The sequence below is a fragment of the Petaurus breviceps genome, unplaced genomic scaffold (genome assembly GCF_028583685.1).
Source record: "Petaurus breviceps papuanus isolate PSGF00001 unplaced genomic scaffold, PetGlider_PUasm1.0 90769, whole genome shotgun sequence".
Classification (NCBI taxonomy): Eukaryota; Metazoa; Chordata; class Mammalia; order Diprotodontia; family Petauridae; genus Petaurus; species Petaurus breviceps.
In genome coordinates, this window is record NW_027187341.1 from 18,584,943 (window position 1) to 18,610,684 (window position 25,742).

General features: G+C 39.6%; 1 protein-coding gene across 1 annotated transcript in view; it reads left to right on the forward strand.

Moving 5' to 3' along the window:
• Nucleotides 1-25,742, forward strand: part of KIAA2012 (KIAA2012 ortholog) — a 158,910-nt gene that overhangs the window by 61,221 nt on the left and 71,947 nt on the right. Inside the window, exon 13 of the mRNA XM_069068826.1 lies at nucleotides 10,646-10,722. Within this exon, the coding sequence (XP_068924927.1) occupies nucleotides 10,646-10,722 (77 nt within the window). The remainder of the gene's footprint in view (nucleotides 1-10,645; nucleotides 10,723-25,742) is intronic.

Here is a 25,742-nt window from a genome sequence, read left to right on the forward strand (position 1 = left end):
CACACACACACACACACACACACACACACACACACACACACACACACCAGAGAAGCAACCAGAGGCTTAGGCTCAAGCTCCCCTTGCTGAGACTCTATTCTATATGCCAAGTGGAAACAACTCACCACGCTGACCGTGTAGAGGAGGATATCCCTTCCCTCTCCCTCACGGGAAGTCCCAGATTGACATTATGTCAGCTAGAAAACAGAAGGGGGAGAGAGATGGTCTGCTTGGTGGCCAATATGGTGATTACATCATCTCAAAACACTGAGTCCCTAGAAGTTATTAGAGGTACTCAAGCACATCCTTGAGCTAGCTCTACATGGTATACAATCCCAAATACATAGAAATACATGGGTTTTTTCATTCTGTTATGACTACAATAGCTGATACTACCTCCTAGATTTACTCTTCAGACATTACAGTTGTCTTCCCAAAGGATGTACTTATCTTTTCTTCTTCTTCCTTTTTCCCATTTTTTAAAATAATTCTCCATGCTTTTAGAAGTTTTTATTTTACTTTATGTGAATTATGTGCTCTATAATTCCTCATTTGAAAATGAATCTATGCTCTTGGGCCTTATAACTAATCCAACTGAAAAATTCATTGGGTCCAGTTGACAAAATCCAAGGAGATGATGGTGTCCAAGGAGCATAGACCAGGATGTCTGGGATCCTCTATGCTCACATCGCCTCCTACATTTGCAGTGAGCTGTTAGAGCCCCCAAAGCATTCCAACTGGCTCTATGTGCTGATCCACTCTCAGTGTCTCTTGACAATTCTACCCAGGCTAACACCACTGGTCTCTGCTTCTCTAATCATATCAGATTGATTGGAAGGTTTCTCCTGTGTTTTATGTTCTGTTACTCCCCCAACTCAAGTTAAAAACACCATTAATAAGCTTGCTTTCTTCCCATTCAAGCTTGGTAATGGGCCATTTACATTCAAATGTCGCTATAAAGAATAATTTATTAACTTTTGAGAGAAGCTCTCGTTCCCAAGATATAACCAAACCCTTGAGACTGGACTTGCTGTGGTCTTAGAAAACAGAAGTTGAGTAAAATGATGTTTTATTCCAATTTGAAAGAAAAAAAGTATCTCCCTCAGATTTACTAGGCATTGCCATATTTAAATTCAGGCTGACTAATGTCTTCTAGATGGTTCCTTTGAGATCCTTTGATAGAATTCCCTAGAGCTTGAATCTGGCCCTGAGACTTTTTTCAGGTCTAAGAACTATTTACATAGAGCCCCATCCTCCCCTCCCTATCAAAAAAGTTTCCAAGTGAAAATGCCTAGTGTAGGCAGGATCTTAAATCTTGTCCCAAAAATTTGATAATGACTAGTATATTAAAATGGCTATCTTGGGTCTTGGTCTCCTGGGCTAAACAAGTAGAGACTTGAGATTTATTGTTATAGGACAAACACTCTATAGGTCATTGGCTTCTTGAATCACAGCATATAAAATTAAGTATTTTTAGAAGTCTTCCTCTTGAGGAAAGCCCAAAGAGGCTATGCAGAGAGATGAGGGTTGTCCTTCCTTTTATGGTTAACTTTTAACTGGAAAAAAAAAACTTTGTTAGAATTATCTGCATTTACATTTTTCCCTTTTTCGTGTATGACAAAAGAAACCAAAGAAGGAAAATTGTTAAAAAAAAAAAAACAGAAGACTTGAGTGATATTTGAATTTACCAAACTAACATAAAAAACACCAGAAAGGCCAGGCTATACTGAGCACTTTATAAATCACAGGTTAAGTTTCCTCTGACTTGATCCTATTGTTACCACCAATACTTGAGTGAGAAAGAAGTAGGGACAGGAATTGCGAGGGCCTGACTTTGGTACAGTTTGTTCTAAAATGGATGCTCCTGCTTCTCACAGGGTAAAGCTTGGGGACCTTGGGTTTTGGAAACAAGTTGGCCTTGAACCCATGTTAAGAAGTTTCTGTGAAAGCTTGTGACTTTCTTACCACCCACTGTTATAACTCTGGAGCCTGCCTGTCTGAGTATTCTTTCCCAGGCCCTGACAAAGATCTGGGAAGGAGTCAGATATCTTACCTCACCTGATAAGTAGACCCCTTGGTGCTACATCTACATATTGACAAACCGATTGAGGTTGGGGGTGGTGGGGAAAGGGAGTCTTCCCATCCCAGAAAGAAAGAAAACATAAAAGAAAGATAAAAATTCAGAATCAAATTTGGTTAAGCTTTCTTGGGAGTTATTTGGTGAAGTATTTGGATTACAAGACATTTCAGGATCTGTCTTCTGAACTACTAATCTCTTCTTCTATCCTGCTTTTCAAGTTTTGAGTGTTTGATGAAGGATTCCATGCTCTGGAAAAAGAAGAAAAGGGAGGTTTGGGATGAGATTCTAACAAGGGTCATCACTGAAGCTGACAGATTATCGAGCAAGAATGCTATCTCTGAGCTAAAAGCCTGCGGTCCAATTAATGCTAGGGCCTGTGAGTCTGACTTCATAGATGAGATGGTGGGCAGTCAGTTACAGAGTGGGTTCATGGTTTATCTCTTGAGCAACAGGAATGCTTACCACAGAAAGGCAATGCTTCTCCTATTTTTAGGCATAGCTTCCTGTCATCCAGTTCCTAATCTGTGAATGTGCACATCAAACCCTATACCTCACAAAACAATGGGCCCTGCTTCCACAGGCCCTGCCCCAGTGTATTGGCAAATGTAGTAGTTTCTTTGGCCTTGATAATAGTGTTAGAGATTGCCCTGCTGTTCAGAGAGGATGTTTGACCAGTCCATTGCTTTATCTCTAAGGAATGTGGTTTCAGTTAAGAGTCTCTCCTCTCTGACAACTTAGACCTTTAGTGAACTGCCAGGGTCACATAGCCAAGAGATGTCGAAGTCCTAAGTGATTTTTCAGCCTTGTGTCTAAAACATGTTTACATTTCTTGAACCCTGGGTGATAGAATCCTTCTGCTTGTGTTAACAAGGATTTCCCCTATTTATTAGAATTTGTAAGTTTTATGTCAAGGCTATCAATGAGGCCTTCCAAGCTACAGAGAAGGGATACAAGTCTGCAGGCCGAATCTGTCTGAAGAATGAACCATGGCCAAGTAACTGTTGTATGGCAAGATGAATTGGGGTAACTACAAAAGGGCAGGAAAAGAGAAATGTTTTCAAGATGTACTGAAACTCATTTTCAAACAGCCTATGGTCAGTGGTCCTCAGTTTTCTCATCTGTAAAGTGAGGGGAGATTGGACTAGATCAACTTTGATGTTCCTTCCCTCTCTAAATGGATGAACCTGTCATCCTGTGATCTCATAATATGGACAGCTGGAAAACAACAGAAGTAATGGATCAGACCATGAGGAACAAGGAATAGGGAAACCATTTCAAAGTCAAGTCTTCAGGTCAATCAATATTCCAGGTTACAGTTACCCAAACAATAAGAGGCCCTCTAACAAACTGCTACAATGGAACTCAAAAGGAGAACATTCACAAGTACAGAATGTGGGAAAGACCATTAGATGAACTTTGGTCTTTTCAGCTACTTGAGAGGATACAGGTCATAATCACTGTAACCAACCTCATCTTCAGAGAGGGACAACGATAGAAAGATATAAATAGATAGAGAGAGAAATATATAATGACCAGGCTTACATGATACAAACCAAGAGCTTAGTTGTGTCGGCTTCTCAAACAAATTGATAGCTCCTTATCTGTTGATTCAGATATTTTTCTCTACACTAAATGAAGTGTTTTAAGAGAAAAATAAAAGTAATGAAATCCTGGAATCCCCCTCTTATCCACATCCTGAGCAGCCCCCTTTGCTATACTTCAAGGAGCCATGATTTCATTGGCATGATTATTCCCTCCACCAATGAAAACCTCAATTCAACAGGCATTGATTTAAACACTTATTATGTCGGGCACTATGGTAGGTTTTGGGAATACATATAGAAAAAAAAAACAATCCCACCTGCCCTTCAGGAGTCTAGACTTTACTGTAATCCCTCCTTACTTTGGTACACAGACTTGAGAGTTGTGACCCCTGGCCCCCCCCCAAAAAAAAAATCAACCTTCAGGAACTATCTTCTCCTGAATGGTTCACATACACCTCAAACTCAAAATGTCCAAATGGAACTCATTGTCTTTTCCCCCTAAGTTCACCTCTCTTCCAAGTTTCTGTATTTCTGTTAAGGGTACCACCATTCTCCCATTCACCCAGACATGTGATCTGAAAGTCACCTTTGACTTTTACCTCTTCGTAACCCTATCCACACCTAATCAGTCATCAGGTCTTATCAATTATATCTTGTAGGAGGAACAATATTTGGTTCATGTCTGCTGGACCAGTTTCTAATTAAAGGGACAGGGAAATTGTCCTCAAGACTTAATTAGCCCAGGTGACTAGGGCTTGAGCAGTTGAAATGGCTTCCTGGTCTCCTGGGGCCTAAAAGGCCAGTCAACTTTACATTCCTCAGGTTTATCAGAATCCCCAATGCTGTTCAGGTTAACTTACCTTTCTGATCAAGCACTGTCAGATGTGGATGCAGAGACTAGCTCTGTTCAACTGAATAAATGTTATATTCTTATTGTTTCTCCTTTTAAAAAAATTATTGTTTTTAACATTTTTTTCTTTTTAAACTTTGAGTTCCAAATTCTCTCTCTTCCTCCCACCCTCTCCCCCACCTACCAAAAAGGCAAGCAAAATGATAACAATTCTATATGTGAAATCATGCAAAAACATTTCCATATTAGCCATATTGCCTCCCCCCATAAAAGCAAGAAAATAATAATAAATAAGTAAAGCAAAAAAATTATATACTTTATCAGATCTCTCTCTGGAGGTGGATAGCTTTTTTTTCATCATGAGTCCTTTGGAATCGTCTTGGATCATTGTACTGATCAGAGAAGCCAAGTCTTTCGCAGTTGATTATCATTACAACATTACTGTTACTGTGCACAATTATCTCCAGGTTCTTCTCAGTTCACTTTGCATCAGTTCATATAGGTGTTGCCTTGTTTTCTCTGAAGTCATCCTCCTGATCATTTCTTATAGCACTATAGTACTCCATCACAATCATATGTCACAACTTATTCAACCATCCTCCAACTGATGAGCATCCATTTCCAATTCTTTGCCACCACAAAAAGAGCTGCTATGAATATTTTTGTACATATAGATTCTTTTTCATTGATATCTTTGGGATACAGACCTAGCGGTGGTATTGCTGGATCAAAAGAATGCACAGTTTAATAGTCCTTTGGGCATAGTTCCAAATTGTCCTCAAGAATGATTGGATCATGTTAGCCAGTCAGATAGGTGGAATGTGGTACCTCAGAGTTGTTTTAATTTGCATTTTTTCTAATTAGTAGTGAGTTACAGCATTTTTATATGACTATAGATAGCTTTGATTTTTTCTTCTGAAAACTGCCTGCTTATATCCTTTAACTATTTATCAATTGGGGAATGGCCCTTATTTTTATTAATTTAATTCAGTTCCCTATATATTTGAGAAATAAGGCCTTTATCACAGAAACTTGCTGTAATTTTTTATATTGCTTGATTGTCTATGGTACCTTTTAGCAAAATGAAGTTTCCCTGATTATCTATTTTAATTAGGTCTATTTTTGCTTTTGCTTTATCTGAAATTATGATTGCTACTACTGCCTTTTTTACTTCAGCTAAAGCATAAGAGATTTTGCCTCAGTCCTTTATTTTAATTCTGTGTGTGTCTTTCTGTTTCAAATGTGTCTCCTGTTAACAAAATACTGTTAGAATCTGGTTTCTAATCCATTCTGCTTCCATTTTATGAGTAAGCTCATCCTATTCCCATTCACAGTTATGATTACCGTGTATTTCCCTCCCTCCTATTTTCTTCTGTTTATCTTTCTCTCTCTCTTTTTTTTAAATCCTATCCCTCCTCAAAAGTATGTTTTGCTTCAGGCCACTGCCTCCCTTAATCTACCCTCCCTCTTATCATCCTCCCCACCATATCTCTTATCCTCTTCCCCTCCTATTTACCCATTAAGTCAGATTTCTATACACAACTGAGTATATATACATATTCTTCCCTCTTTAAACCAATTCTGATGAGAGTGAGGTTCAGGCATTAACCCCTCATTTTCTCTTCCACTGTAAAAGTTCTTCCCTGTGTACCTATTTTATGTGAGAGAGTTTTCCCCATTCTACCCTCCCCCATTGTCCCTATGCATCCCTCCTTCTCACTCCTTCATTGGAGGTTGGGGGGAGATCATCCCAACATAACTGACTTGAATCCATACCCTCTGTCTATGTAGATTCCTTCTAAATGACCTAATAATGATAAAGTTCTTAGGAGTTATATGTTTCATCTACCCATATAGGAATGTAAACAGTTTAACTTCATCAAGTCCCTTATGATTACTCTTTCATGTTTACCTTCTGTGCTCTTTTTGAGTTTTGTGTTTGAATATCAAATTTTCTATTCAGCTCTGGTCTTTTCATTAATAATGCTTGAAAGTCCTTTATTTCTTTAAATACCAATTTTTCCCCTAAAGGATTATACTCAGTTTTGTGGGGTAGGTTATTTTGGGTTGTAATCCTAGCTCATTTGCCTTCTGGAATATTATATTCTAAGTTCTCCCCTCCTTTAACATGGAAACTGCTCAATCTTGTGTGAACCTAACTGTGCTCCATAATATTTCAATTGTTTCTGGATCCTTGAATTATTTTTTTTCTTTGACCTGAGAGTTCTGAAACTTGACTATAATATTCGTAGGAGTTTTCTTTTTGGAATCTCTTTTAGGAGGTGATTAGTGGATTCCTTTCATTTCTATTTTATTCTCTAGATCTAAGATAATAGGGTAGTTTTCCTTGATAACTTGTTGAAATAGAACATCTAGGCTTTTTTTATCATAGCCTTCAGGTAGTCCAATAATTCTTAAATTATTTCTCCTCAAACTATTTTCCAGGTCAATTGCTTTTCCAGTGAGATATCTCACATTTTCTTCTATTTTTTCATTCTTTTGACTTTGTTTTATTGTTTCTTGATGTCTCATGAATTACCTTCCCCAATTCTAATTTTTAAGAATTTATTTTCTCCAGTGAGCTTTTGTGCCTCCTTTTCTATTTGACCCATTCTTCTTTTTAAGGAGTTCTTTTCTTTAGTAAATTTGTGTGTTTCTTTTACCTTTAGGCCAATTCTGTTTTTTAAGGTTTTTTCTTTATTAATTTTTTGTGCTATTATGTTAATTTTATCAAACTGTTAATTCTCTTTTCATAATTTTCTTGTATCATTCTCATTCCATTTGCCAATTTTTCTTCTACCATTTGTCTCTTTCTTTAACACTTCCAAGAATTTTTGTGTTTACATTATTGTCTTTTGAGTTTATGTCTTGGTCTTCCCTGCTACCATAGCAGTTTTTTTATGGTCAAGTGCTTTTTTTGTCATGTGCTCATTTTCCTACCCTATTTCTTGACTTTGAACTTCATGTTAAAGTTGGGTTCTGCTCACCTGTGGGTGAGGAGATGCACTGTCCCAGGCTTCAGACTTTTTTATGCCTCTGTTTTCAGAGCTAGTTCTGAGGGTCTTTGAATTTTTGTTCCTCCTAGGGGATGTGATCTGAGGACAAATGTGGTCATTGCTCTACTGGTATGCCCTCTTATATTCACCCAGGAAGGGACTTCAGTACCCTGCATCCAAAACTCTAGGGCTTCTTTTGGCTATGGAATTATGATTCTGTCCCCTGCTTCTCTGTGTCCAACCACAAGTGCTCTTATCCACACTGGAACTGCAACCCAGAATTGCTTATGGACAACGGAATTGCCGATCAGCACCAGCTATACCCATTGCCAGAAAAGGGTCCCTTGTAGTCTTTTTCTGACAGTTTTGTCAACCCTCTCACTCTCTCTTGGCTGAGAGCTCTAGAAGCTGCTGCTGCTGCTGCTGCTAAAACAGTCACTTCCAAGGCCCACCACTGATGCTGGTACTGCTGCCACAAGCTGGGTAGGCACCCACCCCAGATCTTTCCTGCAGACCTCCTAAGTTATCTTAGGCTGGAAACATGTCTCTCCCTGACATTGGTTCTGCTGTTCCAAAATATGATTTGAGGAGTATTTTTTAAGTTGATTGGAGGGGAGAGTCCAGCTAGGTTGCCAGCTAGGAGCCATCTTGGCTCCATCACCCTCTGTATACCCTTTTTTATGTAAAATTAATTTCTTTTTACTAAATGTTATTTGGTCCATGAGTATTTCACCAAATTACAAGCCCAAGCCTGGAGCCAATGGACTGACCCTAAGGTTAGGACTAGTCTAGAACATACCACCAGAAAATTGCATTTATCTCTTTCTTTCCACTTACACAGCTACCACCCCAGTTCAGGCCTTCATCATCCCTCACCTAGACTTACAGCTCTTTCTTCTCCACTTCATCTTTCACATATCTACTAAAATTATTTTCCTAAGCATAAGTCTGACCATGTCACTTTCCTACTCAAAACCTTAGTGGCTTCCTATTCCCTACAGAATAAAATACTAACTTCTTCACCTAACCCCCAAAACACTCCACAATCTGGTTCCCATCTACCTCTCTAGTCTACTTTCATATAACGCTCCTTTGTGTACTCTATTCTCAAGCCAAGCTGGACTAATACCATTTTCCAAACTCAATACTCCATCTCTTCCACATATCTTCACACAAATTGTTCCCCATTCCCAGGCCTACTCTCCTCATAATCTCTCTAAGAATCCTTATCTTTCTCAAGGCTCAGGTCAGATACTACCTCCCTGATCTTCCCAGGTATTATTACTCTCTCCTTACTAAGTTACTTTGTCTTTATTTATTTGTGTACATACTATATGCCTCCTCACCCTCAGCCCCTAAATGTAATATCCATAGAGACAAACCTATTGGGGTTTTTTTTTTTTTTGGCTTTGCATTCCCAGCAGCCTAGCATGTGTTTAAATGTCTGCTGAACTAATGAATGCATTGTTGGTGGAGTTGTGAACTGATCCAACCATTCTGGAGAGCAATTTGGAACTATACCTAAAGGGCTATAAAACTGTGTGTATCCTTTAATCCACTAATACCACTACTGGGTCATTTAAAAAAGGAAAAGAACTCATGTACAAAAACATTTATCGCATCTCTTGTTGTGGTGGCAAAGAATTGGAAATTGAGGAGATACCCATCAATTGAGAAATGGCTGAACAAGTTGTGGTATATAAATGTAATGGAATACTATTGTGATATAAGAAATGATGAGCAAGCAGACTTTAGAAAAACCTGGAAAGACTTAGATGAACTGATGCTGAGGGAAGTGAGCAGAACCAGGAAAACATTGTACACAATAACAGCAACATTGTATGATGACAAATTTTGATAGACTTATCTCTTCTCAGCAATACAATGACCTAAGATAGTTTTTTTTAAAACTCATGATAGGGGTGGCTAGGTGGCAGTGAATAGAGAACCAGCCCTGGAGTCAGGAGGACCTGAGTTCAAATCTGGCCTCAGACACTTAACTAGCTGTGTGACCTTGGGCAAGTCACTTAACCCCAATTGCCCTGCCTTCCCCCCTTAAAAAACAAACAAACAACCTCATGATAAAAAATGCTATCCACATCCAGAAAAAAGAACTACGTAGTCTAAAAGCAGAACGAAGCATACTTTCTCTTTTCTTTTCTTTCTCATGGTTTTTCCCTTTTGTTCTGATTCTTCTTTTACAACATGACTAATGTAGATATATGTTTAATATCATTGTACATGTATAGCCTATATCAGATTGCATGCCATTTTGGGGATGGGGAAAGGGAGGAAGGGGGAAAATTTGGAACTTAAAAGCTTATAAAAGTGAATATTGAAAACTAAAAACAAATTAATAAATTTAAAAAATAAATGTCTGTTGAGTTGAAATGAACTGAACCTCTTCAAATTTAGCCAAGACAGCCTGAGACAACAGCCATCCTGCCATTTGCTCTAGTAGTGCTCAAAAAGTTTCCAGATTGATGGAACCTATCAGAGCATGACCTCTGCTGACACAGCCTTAAGGACCTATGTTCACCTCTATGCCACTAAAATCTCAGAACAGGACTCCCCTCAACAGATAAGAAGAGAGATTTCTATTCTCTCTGTCTAGAGGATTTCCTAAAGGATTGAGCTGCCATCAGACAACATTTATATTTTGCCAACATCAGCCATTTTCCCCGTCAACATCTTTTTCTCTTTCATTTTTCCTGTCTCTGAATTTTGGTCATCTAAAGAATTGCATTTTATCCTAGTAATAAGCAACAGAAACAAGAAAAATACTTACTTGTATCTAAGAGATTCAGCATCACTTAATATAAACAGTTTTGGGAATTTGGCTATATAGAAATGTTCTGAATACAAGTGAATGCTGTAAACATATATATGGATTCAGTAGGTGGAGTGGAACAGTACAATAAATACTGGTTCTGGAGGCAAATGGCCCAGGTTCAAATCCCTTCTCTGATGTCTACTACCTGTGTGACCTTGGGCAGGTCACTTAACCTGGGTCTCATTTTCTTCACCTACAAAATATTGAGGTTGAATTCTATGACCTCTGACAACCCTTCTGGTTCTATATCTCAGATCTTGTATCATGTATATATACATTTTTAAAAACAGGGGAAAGAGCTGAAATTCCTGATTTTTATTTTCTCTCTGCTTTTCACTACAGGAAATATTCATTCAGAAGCTCATCTTCATGTGAATACTTGGGAAACCTCATCTTTGACCCCAGAGCCAGCAGAGAAGGTATGGTTATTGACCCTGCTTTTCAACCTTAATAAAGAGCTATAAGGCTCCAGGCATGCAAGGACCATGTATATTCACGAGTGCTAGAATGTGTTATTAGCTTAACAGCCAGAGAGAGGAGTGGTCTGGAGTTGTGGATTCTAATCCTAACTCTTTCACTAAGTGGATGATTTTTTTTTTTTGCTTTTTGGAGGGCAGTTGGGGTTAAGTGACTTGCCCAAGGTCACACGGCCAGTAAGTGTTAAGTATCTGAGGCTGGATTTGAACTCAGGTCCTCCTGACTCCAGAGCCAGTGCTCTACTGACTGCGCCACCTAGCCGCCCCCTAGGTGGATGATTTTAGGGGAGCATCTTCACTTCTCCAGCCTTCAGCATACTCATTTATAAAATGAGATGGTAGTGTGAGCTAGAGCAGAGTTTCTCAGCCTTTTCTATATCATAAGCTCCTTTGGAAGTCTGATGAAACCTGCCCAGAATACCATTTTTAAATGCATAAATAAAAATATAGGGTTAACAAAGAAATCAATTATATTGAGATACAGTCATCAAAAGAATTTTTAAATCAAATTCTTGGACCCTAAATTAAGAAGTCCTAAAGGTAATCATTAAGGTTCCTTTAGATCCAATAATTTCAGTTTTTTTTCCAATACACAAATAAAATGAATAGACCGTTTCCCTGTCTACCAAATAAAAGGAAGGTAAGTGAACAAGAACAGACAGAAATGCAACTTCCATTAAAACACTGAGCACTTAACCACTCTAAGGTAAGACATTGGTCAATGTACTTAGGGAGGAAACAAAGAGAAAAACAAAATGGAAAGTGAAGGGAAAACCCACAAAAGATGACCATGAGGAAAACAGAAGAGTTTGTCTGGAAATTAGTTTCTATGCAAGGATATATCTGGGATTTTTAAAAATCTTTTATGCTTTGGGGTTGGTATTTTATCTTTGTATCATGGTTTCTTCCCAATATAATAATGATAATAATAGCTAGCATTTATATAGAACTTTAAGGTTTGCAAAGCACTTTACAAATATCTTCTCATTTGATCTTCACAACAACTCTGAAGGGGTAGATGCTATTACTATCCCCTTTTTGCAGATAAGGAAACTGAGTCTGAGGTATATTATCCAAGGTCACACATAGCTAGGTAAGTATAGAAGGTTCGATTTGAACTCAGGTCTCCCTGACTCCAAGTCCAGAGTTCTATCCATTGGGCTACCTTTCCTTATAACAAGCAAGTGCAGACAAGCGAAATAAATGGAAACGTTGACCATGTCTGGCAATATATATCTCATTCTGTGCCCACAGCCTGCCACCAGCCTACTGAGATATCTCATCATCAGTCAGCATGATACAGTGTAAAACATGCCAGGTTTAGAGTCAGTGGATCTGAGTTAAAATCCTAGCTCTTCTATTTACTACCTGTGTGATAGGGATTAGGCAACGTAACCTCTCTGAGACACAGTTTCCCTATTGGTAAAGTGAGAGGGTTAGGCTAGATGACCTTTAAGGCTCCTTCCTAAATCTATGATCCTGTTATCCTCTGGGGTAAGATCTGTCATTGTGTAGATCTGAATTCTGAGGTCTCTTAATGTTATTGTCTTTTACATTATCCTGCTCACTGGGCATATTATTCTTTTGGGCTTGCTTACCTACCTCTGCATCTGTTCAAGTGAATCTTCTCAAATTTCTCTGAATTCTCCATATTCATAATTTCTTTTAGCATAATATTCCATCACATTCACATAACACAGTTTGCTAGGCCATTCCCCAATTGATGAGTACCTACTTTGTTTCCATTTTTTTTACTATTACAAAAAGGACTGCTAAGCATATTTTTGGCATATAAAAGACCTTTCCTTCTGTATTTGCCCTGCTTGGAACATATGCCCAGTAATGGCATTACTTCACCCAAGAGTATGAACAGTAAAGTCACTTTTCTTGCATTGTTCCAAACTGTTTTCCAGACTGGCTAGACTCATTTACTGCTCTACCAAGAATATGAGTGCCTATTTTCCCATGACTCTAGCACTATTCATTTACCAATTTTTATAAACTTGTTCTGCCACTGGAAGCTATGTGGTTGTGATTATATTCAAATGTTCCCAGTTCTCAGAGGCTATGACAGTATAAGCTCTGGTCAGAAGAATTTCTAGAGCTGAGAAACCTGGAGAAGGAACAAAGTGAAAAGTTGACATTCATTCCCCGATTTAGCTTGGCTGCCATCCTGAATCACATCCCTCCTGCATCCTTCCCCTCTTCTCTCCAACTTTCTCTTCTCTTTCATTTTTTCCTTTTCTACTTCTGAAAGTTTGTTGTTGTCGTTGTTGTTGTTTTTAAGACCAAGGAAAAATATCAGCTATCACTTCAACTGTCCCTTGGTCTGCAGGGCCTAGAGAGCTTGCTGCTAGAATAAGACAAAGCTAAGTAGAAATTTTCAGATAAGGAAAGGAATTATCATAGGAACAATATTTTCATCTTTTAAAAATGCCTACCTTGAAGCTGTCCTTTATAAGTTAGTATCTAGAGACTCTTTGAAGGAGACTTTGTGACAAAGGAAAATATTAAATTAATACCTTTTTTTTGGTTATCAGAATCTAAATGCCTTATGGCTCTTCAGAGACTTTATCTAAAACCATTCTAAATCCACCACAGACCACATGAATAATAAAAGGTCACACTTGCATCAAGAAAGCTAATATCAACCCAAATAACATAATGCAACACTATAAGAGTATTATTTTTAACCATTTAAATATAACAGAGTGGAAAGATAGCCTGTTCCTTAGAGCCAGGAAGACCTGAATTCAAATCTTGAATCTGACAAATACTATCTGTGTAAACACAGTAATTTAACCACGGAAAGGATGGGGAAAAGCGCCTACTACTGTGCTAAGTGCTCTACAAATGTTATCTCATTTGATCCTCACAATAATCCTAGGAAGGAAGTATTATTGTAGGTGGGGAAACTGAGGCAGACAGAGGTCAATGGATTTGTCCTGGGTCATATAGTAAGTGTCCAGGGCTAGACTTGAACTCAGGTCTTCCTGACTCCAGGCCCAGCACTCTATCTACTTTGTCACCTAGTTGCCCAAACAACTTCCTAAGACTATAAATTATGAAAGAGTTGCCAAGCTGAATTTGTGGAGGGGCTTTGCAAATCAGCAGTTCCCTTGAACAATTAGTTAATATATCCAGAAACATTTCAGTCAGCGTAGCATCATATTGCAAGTCAATAGCAGAGTTGAAAATGTATTTTTGGTTTGTATTCCCCCATTAAAAGGCTGGAAAATTATTGTAGTATAAAAGAAAGTGGACCAGCCTTGGAGTCTAGAAGACCTGGTTTTAAGTTCTCCTCTGGCCAATTCCAACTGTGAGACCAAGGGCAGTTCTCTTCATCCATCATTGGTACAAACAACTCTAATCCTACAGCTGGCAGATGAGTTGTCAGTCTGTGTTGGTGGAGGAACTGTCCATACCAGGAGTTCCCTCCATGGAAGAAATCACAGTTCTAGACAAAAAAAAAAAGTTAAAGGGCTACACAAATACATGGATGAAATCCTCAGGCAAAAGGTAAAATCTCCCCAGGGGAATTTTCAGAATAACTTTTGTCCATAGTGGCCCTATATTAATATCGATATGTAATAAGATAGAAATAAAGAGTGAGAAGCATATGAAATGAATGCATCCTTACTTTCAAGAGAATACTGAAGACCACCTTTGCATTTTAATTTATTATTATTATTAACAGGATTATTCTCTAGAAAGGGGCTAAATTAGAATTCTGTCCAATTTACAAGATTTGTTGAGTACCTACTGTGTGTCAGGCCTAGTAGGTAAAAGCAAGATCCTCCTCTAAGACAGGAACAAGACAAAAAAACAAGCAACCATGGTAGAAGCAGCAGGCCAAATGTGTTAGGTCACTGTGTTATATTAGTCTGCAGAGGGGGTTTGCTTATCCAAGTCTAATAGAATGCCAGTCTGGAGTTTCTCCTGGCATCCCTGCAGTGACCCAATGAGCAGAGACCTAAAGCTGGAAATGATGCGTCAGAGGCCAGTAAATCCAGCTCCCTCATTTTACAGATTTTACAGACAGAAACTGAGGCCTAAGTAACTTGCCTAAAGTCTCATAGTTCATAAATGGCAGAATCCAGGTGCTCTAATTTCAGATCCAACACACTTTATTTTTTGTTTGTTTGGTTTTTTTTTTTTTTTGGAGAAGGTAGGGCAATTGGGGTTAAGGGACTTGCCCAAGGTCACACGGCTAGTTTTGTGTGTGTGTGTGTGTGTGTGTGTATGTGTGTGTTAAGTGTCTGAGGTCACATTTGAACTCAGGTCCTCCTGACTCCAGGGCTGGTGCTCTATTCACTGTGCCACCTAGCTGCCCCTCCAACACACTTTCTTCTGTACTCTGATGTCTCCCACCAACTTGGCAGCATCAGACAGTAGAAAGAACATTCCATTTTGAGTGAAAGAACCAGAGTGTAGATCTTGCCTCTGTCACTAATCAATGACCTTGGGCAATGACTTTGGACCTGTGCCTCACTTATCTCTTGTATAAAGTGAGAGGGTTGGACTCTATACCTATTAAGGTCCCTTCCTACTGTGCATCTACTCTCATATGATCTTGGCCATCTAGCCACAGAGATACTTCTTTCAAAGTTTTTCATTTTCTCTTTACCTTCTAAAGCCCAAGCAGAAGGTCTATGAATATGACTTGATTCTGCAGTGTAGCCTACATCTTGGAGGATTTCACAGACATTTTTTATTTACTGAGAGAATCCCTTTTGGAGAAAGACCTCCACAATGATTACCATCTCCTTACGAGGAAAGGTATGATGGTTGAAGCAGCCAGACACTATGTTGATAACTGAATTATTGGAGAGTGCCCTTCCAAACATGGGCCCAAATCTCCTCCGGCTACCAAATCCCAAGTTAAATTTCATCGTTTTAGAACTGGAAAAGACTGAAGAGACCAGCTAATTCTTTTTTTTTTAAGAGGTAACTTAGACCAAATATATTAAGATCCTTACCCAGAATCACCCAGGTAAGTAAATGACAGAACCAAGGTTCAAACCCAGCTCTTTTGATTCCAAATCCAACATTCTTTCCACTCTACCAAGATATAGTCCCAGAAATCCATTTTAACTACTTTCTTATCCTTACTTGATGTAAATGGCTAATTTAATGTTTACCATTTAAAGCATCTGGGATCAATTTGGGGGTTGGGCTTCATGCTTAGCCGACTTTAGTTTACAGTACCCTGATATGCCACTGGCAAATATTCAGGGAGATGCCTCCAGTCTCTGTCTGGTGAATCTCACCAATGTGTCTGTCCTTTTATTAAGGCAGCAACTACCACGCCAAATCAATCTTCATCAGCATCAGCAATTTTTTTGTGGTTGCTGTTATTGCTTTTCTCCTTCCCTTTCTATCACATTTTCCCTTTATTTAAGAGATGGCATTATTATTATTTTAGCTATGAAAAATAGATTTCCTTTTTAATTTACCCATGGAGGATGGGGCAGGGGGAGAGAAAGGAAGTGGAGGGGAATGAGGACATAATTTAGGGTTTCCAACCACCCTTTATGGAGAGTCCACAGAACTTGGATTTCAGAAAGCTTCCTGAGGTCAGGAGCAGACAGTCATTGACTTTCTGCGAATAGGACCAAATTTCAAGATGCTGCACTAGGCTGCCCCCTCCTGGTTGCTAGGGGAAAAAAGACATTTGGAATGTTTTTTACAAGTCGTCTCTGCTACCTGAACAGATGGCAAGAAAGCCTGGACCCTAGCACATAGACGGGTGGCAAATTATCAGGATAGCAATCGTAGAAGCTGTTCATCTGCCAAAGGAGGTCTAGTCTCTAAATCAAATGCAAAGAGAAGGAACAGTGGAATTAGCAACTGAAATCAACAGCAGCCCCCTAGATGCTGGGGATGGAGGTGGGGGACTGAGCAGCTATGAGGGACGAGGTGGGGGTGGAGGGTGGGAATGAAACTACAAGGGGAAATGTGGAGATGAAAAGAGCAATGAAAAAAAGAGACAAGCAGACATGTTTCAACTCCAAGCTCCCATTTCCTCTTTCAAATGAACTGATTCCCTACTGTGTTCAGCATCAAGTATTTATGAGGCATTTTTTGCATATTAATGACTGCACATGGAACATTCCAAGTTCTGAAGTCCTAAAGGTATGTTGGCCTTTTTGGGGTAGGGGAGGGGGAGGGAATCTTTTCAAGTCATCCAAATGTCTCAAAAGGTTCTGTATTCTCCCTCTAAAGGGAGAATTAAAGGGGTATCAAGCCCCTCTAAAAGCTTAAATTTCGTTTGGGAGAGGATGGAGACTCTGTGATTCTAAAGCCCCTTCTGACTCAGCTACTGGAATTATAGTATCATAGGATGTCAGAGGTGAAAGTAACCTCAGAAAGAATTCAGTTCAAGCCTCTTGTTTTTAAGTGGGGAAACTGAGGCCCAGACAGGTGAAATCACTTACCAAAGGTGAAATTGCCTGCCCTCAGCTGAAGGTGTAAGAATTTAAAATAGCTCAAAAAGTTTAAGGAGAGAATACAAGACTATGAGGAAAAGACTGACTGTGTACCAGTCTGGCAGAAAAATCTCTAGGGGATACAGTAAGCTGATACATAGAATCACAAATTTAGACCTGAAAGGGATGACAAAGATCCTCCCCCTACCCCATAACAGTCACCATTGTTCAGGCCTTTCTTGGATTCTTGAACAAGATAAGCAGACAGCTTCCTTTTAAGGAATTATTCCTTATTTTCAACTTTTTAATCTTGCTTCTTGCAGAAGGCTTCGAGAAAAAGCAATTAATCTTCTTGTAAGTGTAAGTAAGATATGAAAAAATTACAGCCTCTTCCCAGATCTAGACATGTGATCCCAGGCTTAAAGATTCCTGGGACCAAATGGTTCTGGGACTTTCAGAGAAGACTCTGAGGAGGTGCAGAGTTCTCTGGAGGAATTCCGCAGAGAAGAGCCAAACTTTAATGGAGTTTCCTCCAGTACATTCCTCTTCGAGCATTCCCCTTAGAAAAGAGAAGGAAGGACTTCATCCTTTTTAGATCACTGGTTTTAACCTTCCTCACCACTCCAAAGTTTTCCTTGACTTGTTCTTGCTCTAGGTAAGGGCAACCAAAGAACCCTTTATCACCAATTCATCACCAATCCTTTTCAGAACGTACGCAGCATCTTTGTGTTTGGTTTGGGTTTTTCTCCCCCATTTTACAAGACTGATTGACCTAATATTGTGACATATTTCTAACTTCAAGAATAGAATGACAAATTAATAAATGTTTAGGGACTATGTACATGGAGAGGCTGAGGGATTTAGGACTATTAAGCCTCTTTAAAGGAATACTGAAGTAAGAAATGGAATTTGGGGTGGCTAGGTGGCTCAGTGAATAGAGCACTGGCCCTGGAGTCAGGAGGACCTGAGTTCAAATCCGACCTCAGACACTTAACACTTACTAGCCATGTGCCCTTGGGCAAGTCACTAAACCCCAATTGCCCTGCCATCCCCCCTCAGGAAAAAAAGAGAGAAATGGAATTTCAGAGCTAAAGAGAACCTTGAAGAACTAGTCCAATCCCTTTCTTTTTTAGATGAAGAAACTGAAACCTAGGGAGGTAAAGACTTGTCCAAGGTCACACAGGTAGTTAGTAGAAAAATTGGGATTTAAATTCCTACTCCAGTAGTATTTATACTGTGCCAGACTGTATCATTAAATACTGTAATGAGAGTGCTGAGCAACAGGACTCCAGGCCTAGAGCAATCTGACTATGAGGGGATGTGTGTAGAGACCTAGAGCACTGGAATCAGGAGGAACTGAGTTCAAATTCAGCCTCAGACACACTTACTAGCTGTGTGAACTTGGACAAGTCACTTAAACCCCAAATTTAAAAAAAAAGAGGGGATGTGTTTAACTTGCAAAGATGAAGTGTTGGTCAAGAACCAATAGTAGGTTCAAATCCTACCTCTTAATAGCTAAACAAATTGTTTAATCTCTCTGATTCTTAATTTCTTCATCTATAAAATGGAGATAAAATAAAGTAGCCATGATCCCTATATCAATGAGGCAGCATAATGTAGTGTAGATGAATTATCTCCTCCTCTACTCTCCCCTGCAACCACTGGATTCAGGAAGAACAGGGTTAAAATCTTTCCTTGCCACATACAGACTAACTCATCATGGGCAATTTTTTGCAACCCCTCTTGGGGTTTACTTGGCAAACGTACTGGAATGGTTTGCCATTTCCTTCTCCAACTCATTTTACAGATAAGGAAGCTGAGGCCAGCAAGGGTAAGTGACTTGCCCAGGGTCACATAGCTAGTAAGTGTCTGAGGCAGGATTTGAATTCAGGAAGATGAGTCTTCCTGACTCCACATCCAGTACTTTATCCACTATGCCACTTAGCTGCCCTAGGTGTATTAAACTCCTGATTGGAACAATGGATAGAACACTGGGCTTAGAATCAGGAAGCCCTGAATTCAAATCTAGCATCAGGTACTTAGGTAGCTGTATGGACCTGGGCAAGTCACTTTCCTCACTTTCCTCAACTGTAAATGGGAATAATAATAATAGCACCTATTTCTCAGGATTATTGGGAGGATCAAATGAGATAATAATTTTTTTAAGCAATTGGGGTTAAGTAACTTGGTCAAGGTTGCATGACCAGTGTTTTTTTAATGTGGGTGCTAAGTATCTGAGGCCAGACCGGAGATAATATTTTTAAAGCACCTAGTAGGCACTTAGAAAAGACTTGTTCCCTTCCCCCTTCCTATCACCAGGCTAGACTCTGAAGTACAAAGACAGAAATGAAAAAGCCTCATGTAGCTTGCATTTTATTCAAACCTTTCTTGACTTCTCTGAGTCACTCAATTAATAACTTATTATCCATGAATTTTCTTGATCTTTTTTGGAATAAGTTTATATTTACTATTTAATTGGTTTTTTTATTATATAAATACTATAAAAATTTACTATATAAAAATAAATTACTATATATTTGCTATGTAAATATTGAAAATAAAAAGCTTAGCAGCTGGGTAATTCAGTAATTTTTTTTTTATATTTGTCCTAAATTTTCTTCTTTCAACTTTCAGCAGGGCTCTCTAGTTACACTGTCTTGGATTTGGGTTAACAAGTCCGTATTTCATACCCTGTGTTCCACATACTGCTCTCAAATCCCCTCCCAGTCTTCATCATTCCAGACCAAGGATACCTAGACATTTTCGTCTCTCCTCATTGGCTATGCTCTGGTCCCTCAACTTCCTCCAGTATTTTAAGTACTCTGTTCTCAGATCTTCAATAGCGTCTTTCTTTAGGCTCAGAAGAGCTACATACAGTATTCTAGGTGAGGATGCATTTTAGTTTTGTACAAGGGCCCAAAGTTAGGATTTTGCTTCTAGTACTTTTCCTGATGTATTGACGTATCTGTGCTCTTGTTGCAGCCCCCAATAGAACATAAGCTTCCTGGAAGCAATGGCTATCTTTCCCCTTCTTTATTTTATCCCCAGCACCTAATTCGGTGCATTGCACATAGTTTCTTCATTGCACTAGGTTTCTTCTCCCAATCTAGCCCATTTTATACTCTGGGATCCATTTATTAAGGTATCAAGAGAGATGTAAAATCTTCACTTAAAGATTTTTTTTTAAACAGGTGACAGATTGTGGATATTCTGCTGGCCTTTTCTAAGGTGCCACCTGTCTACCTCCTGCACTCAGAATTCAAGCTAATATTAACACTAACACTTATGAAGTGAACTTCTGTGGACTAACCTGGGAAATTAATTGCTAACTTATTGTTTCTGTAAGTCATTGTTTCTATGGGGAAATGCCCTAGAATTCCAAACTGGTTTACAAAAGAACTTTTGGACTTTAGTAAGAACAGGGCTGATCTACCTGTATTTGTCTGATCTGGACACTTGCAGCCCCTGAAGCAAAGCAACAGCAACAATAATAATAAAGCTAGCATCCATATAGTGCTGAAAGGTTTACCAAGCACTTTACAGATATGATCTCATTTTATCCTCATTACAATCAAGCCATACAGTAAAGGTCCAACTCTGGGGGTCCGGCAAGGTTGTCTGCCCTCTACTCTGTGTCTTGGTTTTCCTTCCTCCCTGTTCCCCACTCTATTCAGAGAATGGACCATATTGTCCCACAGAGGAATGCAGATCTCTAGCCTAAAGCAAAACTGACCCATTTGGATCAAGCTGTTCCTCATCTTCCCTGGGGGGGAGAGGGGGGGAGAGGATGATTCAGGCTTTCTTTGAGTTCCTTCACAGCCAGAGTCAACAAAGATCCTGTTATGTCAACAAAGGTATATCAACAAAATGTTCAATTAATCAGATCGGAAGAGGACAAGGCTTCCTTGAGAACTCAGATCTGGTGCTTTCTCCTAAGGGAAGCCTTCCCAATGACCCCTTACAGCTCTCTCCCTCCCCAAATGAGATTGTATTGATGTATCTGTGCCCTTGTTACAGCTTCCAATAGAACATTAACTCCCTGGAGGCAATGGCTATTTTTCCCATTTAAGAAAAACTTTATCCTCAGTGTCTAGTTCAGTGCATTGTACATAGTAGGTGTTTAATAAATGCATATTGACATGAATGGAACTGTCATGTGTATGCCAATTAGAATTTAAAGATCTGCTTTCTGTCTAAGGACAGCTAATATATAGATTCTCAATAGCCAAAACCCATTGTTATCCTCATTTTAGAGATAAGATAAGGAGATGAAGACTTTGGATTTCTTCTCCCAGTCTAGCCTATTCTATACAGTGGCAGCTGTTTATTAAGGTAACAGGGAGGATGCAAAATCTTCATCTGAAGACTTTATTTTTTAATGAAGTAGACAGTTTTCTGTCTGTGTGAGTTTAACCACCAGACTTGCACTTAGTCAAATGGTGGATAGGTGGTGGCAGGAAGGGAGGGGGAGTTTGTAAGGCTGCCAGAAAACTCATGGCATCTCTTTTGTGGCTCATGGAGATTTCTTGTTACCAACCTGGCACCACCATCACCTCTTCCTTCTCTTCCTCCTTCTCCTTCTCCTCTGCCTTTTCCTCCTCTTCCTCCAGCTCCTCCTCCTCCTCCTTCTTCTTCTTCTCCTCTGACTTTTCTTCTTCCTCCTCTTCCTCCAGCTCCTCCCTCCTCCTCCTCCTCCTTCTCCTCTGACTTTTCCTCCTCTTCTTCCAGCTCCTCCCTCCTCCTCCTCCTCCTTCTCCTCTGACTTTTCTTCTTCCTCCTCTTCCTCCTACTTCTCCCTCCTCCTCCTCCTTCTGTTCCTCCTCCTCCTTTTTCACTTAAGACTTTAGTAAAAGGTCAATATGACCATTTGGAGCTTCTTTAAAAGCCATCGTTTGTCTGCTAACAGCCAGGAAAACCAGGGCACAGGCAATAGTCTACACAGACTATCGCAGATTTCTGGCAGTCTTATATAGCAACATGAGATTCCCCATAGTCTAGGTCCCCTTGGGAGCTGTTAATGTATTGTGATACTGAATAATAACTTGAGGTTTTTAGGTGGAAGACAAGGCAGAAGGATGACAGGGCAACCAGAGGTGACTCTCCCTGATCTTAGGGAGACCAAATTGAGGCAACAGCTATCTCACCAGTTAAATATTCCCAACACTGCCTATGACTTAGAATTGATCCATGGATGAAGGAATACAGCAACACAAGGCCTGTGACTTAAAAAAAAAATCAGAGAACTGTGTTGACCTGCCAGTCTATACTGGATCAGCCAGTCAGTAAGTATTTATTGAGTACGTACTATGTACACAGGCAGGGATGTAATCGCTGAGCCCACTATCAAAGATATTTAAAACATTATGACAAACTGAGATTGAAGGGTGGGAAGATGGTGACATTGAAGATGAGACTGAGGAAGGGTAAATGTCCTAGTCTTTTTTTAAAAGGCCAGAGCAGAGTTTCCAAGCTATAACCCAATCACTTCAATTCCTGGGGAAATTATAGCATGAATCATTAAGAGATAGTTGATGAATTACAGAATGAGAAGCAGTGATTAAAAAGAGGTAAAAAGGGCTTCTTCAAGAAGAAATCATGCCAGGCTAATCTCATTTCCTTTTCTGACAGGATAACCAAATTAGTAGACAAGGAGAATGCTGTGGACGTAGTTTACCTAGACTTTAGAAAAGCTTTTGATTACGTATCTCATACTGTAATTGTATAGAAGATGGAGAGATAAGTGTTAGACAATCACACAATTAGTTGTATTCAAGACTAGTTGGATGGTTGGAGTCAGAGAGTTAGAGTTTAATGTCTACGTGGCAAGAAGTTTCCAGTGAAGTACCCCAGGGAGAATCTGTGTTTGGCCAGGAGCCACTTAACATTCATAGCAATGACTTGGATAAAAGGATAGATGATATACTCACCAGATTGGCAGATGAGTAGAGCTGGGAGAGAGAACTAACATAGACTAGAACAATGGGTTGTATCAAATGAGATGAAATTCAATAAGGATAAATGTAGTCTTGTACTGAAACACAAAAAAAATCAGCTCTAAGTATAAGATAATAATAATAATGGTTACCATTTAATAATTTAATTTTAATTTTAAATAATTGATTAAGATTTTAATTTTAATTTCATAATAATGGTTATCACTGTGCTAGTACCAAATGCTGTGCTAAGTCCTTTACATCTTATTTGACCCTCATAATAACCCTGGGAGGTAGGTACTATTATTATCCCATTATTATTATTCCTCATTTTACAGGTGAGGAAAATGAGACAAACAGGGTGAAGTGACTTACCCAGGGTCACACAGCTAGTAAGTGTCTGAGGCTGGATTTGAACTTAAATATTCCTGTTATTTAATCATGTTAACTCTCCATGACTCCATTTGGGGTTTTCTTGGCAGAAATACTAGAAGGGTTTGCCATTTCTTTCTTCAGCTCATTTTACAGATGAGGAAACTGAGACAAACAGGGTAAAGTGACTTACCCAGGGTCACACAGCTAGTAAGTATCTGAGGCCAGATCTGAACTTGGGAAAATGAGTCTTCCTGACTCCAGGGCCAACACTCTATTCCCTGGGCCACCTAGCCGTCCTAGTAAATAGGAGGCTATTGGAATAGGTAAGATAGATGGAAGACATGTTGTGAAGGTGGAAACAATAAGATTTGGCAACTACTTGATGGTGAGAGAGGAATAAAAGTGAGAGGCTAAGAACTTCACAACCTTGGGCAGCTAAAAATAGAGTCATGTTCTCAGAAGACACTGGGAAGTTCCTAAGAGGAAATTTGAAGGGAGCAGTAACGTACTAAGATATGTGATGCAGAGACAACCCGTCCATGACTATTCATATTGTGTGATGTCCCATCCAAAGTGAAAAAAGGTGGGCTGTGGTCCTTTCTCCCTAGTCACTCCCCTCACCCCCCAAGTCTGATCTGGACACAGGGAGTAGCTATCCTGGAAGGGGGAGAATTTTTCCAATATCACTTGCCAATTTGCTTTGTGGGTCAGGATTAGGTGATAACTCTTCTAAAGGGACCATCTCAGAAGACGAAGAAGTTTGGTGTTTCCATAGCAGAAGGGCTGGAGTGGGAGAGCATTAGGGTTCCCTGGGAGAAGAGCTCCTCATCTGGTTCTCTCATAAATAAATAAGTCCCACCAATGGCTATCTTTGGGGGGGGGGGGTTGAATGTCACCATCTTCCTACCCTTCAAATGGCTATCACATAGCCCTTCCAGTAATTCTATGGTCTGTGGAGGCCATGACACAACCCCCACCTCCCCACCCAAGGAGCCAGAGCCCCCACTTTGGATTTCACTGCATTGTATCACAGCTGCTACTTTGATAACCTCACCCCCAAGTGACAAAATAACTTGGATTTGTCCAGTCCCCATGCTGATTTCATAGCACTGAAAAAGAGAAAAAATCTGAGACTTCACTTTGTTAATGCTTAGTGGATGACCCTGGCTCTCTGCAGAACAAATCTTACTTGTTCATTGGTTGGGATATCCCTTGCGTGCAAAGTAGTTTGATGTGGCAGAAATGATTCAAAACACTTGCTGAACAGAGTGAACTTTGGCAAGGGATCTCCCCCTTTCCTCACTCGAGCTATGTTAGAGATAATGGAGAAGGACCTCTCAGACTGGGGATATGCAGACTTTAGCACCATATACACCAAGTGTACCCATGGGGCTTCAGAAGCTTGTCAGCTTAGTATCAGTGAGAGCTGAGTGGGAGGTATTTGGACACCAAGTGTTAACAGCTTCTTTAATTAGGTGACAAGAGACCTCTTGCTGCTATAGGCATGAAGATGGGGAACCCCAATAAGGGGTCCCAGAGAAGCCAAAAATGGGCAGATGCAGGCCTTGTTACTTGTGTTTAGAACCTCATTTCTCCTTGAGGATAAGAAGATCCAGTGTTTTGTTTCTAGATCCAGGTCTAGTACAGGGGTTTTCAAACTTTTAGGTTTTCAGGACACTTTTACATTCTTTTTATTTTTTTTTGCTTTTTGGAGGGGGGAAGGCAGGGCAATTTGGGGTTAAGTGACTTGCCCAAGGTCACACAACTAGTTAATGTGTTAAGTGTCTGAGGCTCAATTTGAACTCAGGTCCTCCTGACTCCAGGGCCAGTGCTCTATTCACTGCACCACCTAGTGTCTGAGGTGGGGAGACACAAAAACATATCATAAACTTAAATATTGCAACTTAAATACAAAGTAAGAAAGAGGGAAAGAATGTCATGCATAGCAGAATATAAGAGAGGTTTCAAAATATGTAACAATAAACTTTCATTTCAAGAAAGCCTGGGGTCAACTAGGTGGCACAGTGAATAGAGCACTGACCATGGAGTCAGGAGGACCTGAGTTTAAATCCAGCCTCAGACACTTGACACACTTACTACCTTGTGACCTTGGGCAAGTCACTTAACCCCAGTTGCCTTACCTTCCCCCCTCAAAAAAAAAAAACAAGAAAGTCTGTATGATAAATAGTATGTGTGTTGAGAGCTGTCCATATTTTCTTTGCTTCCT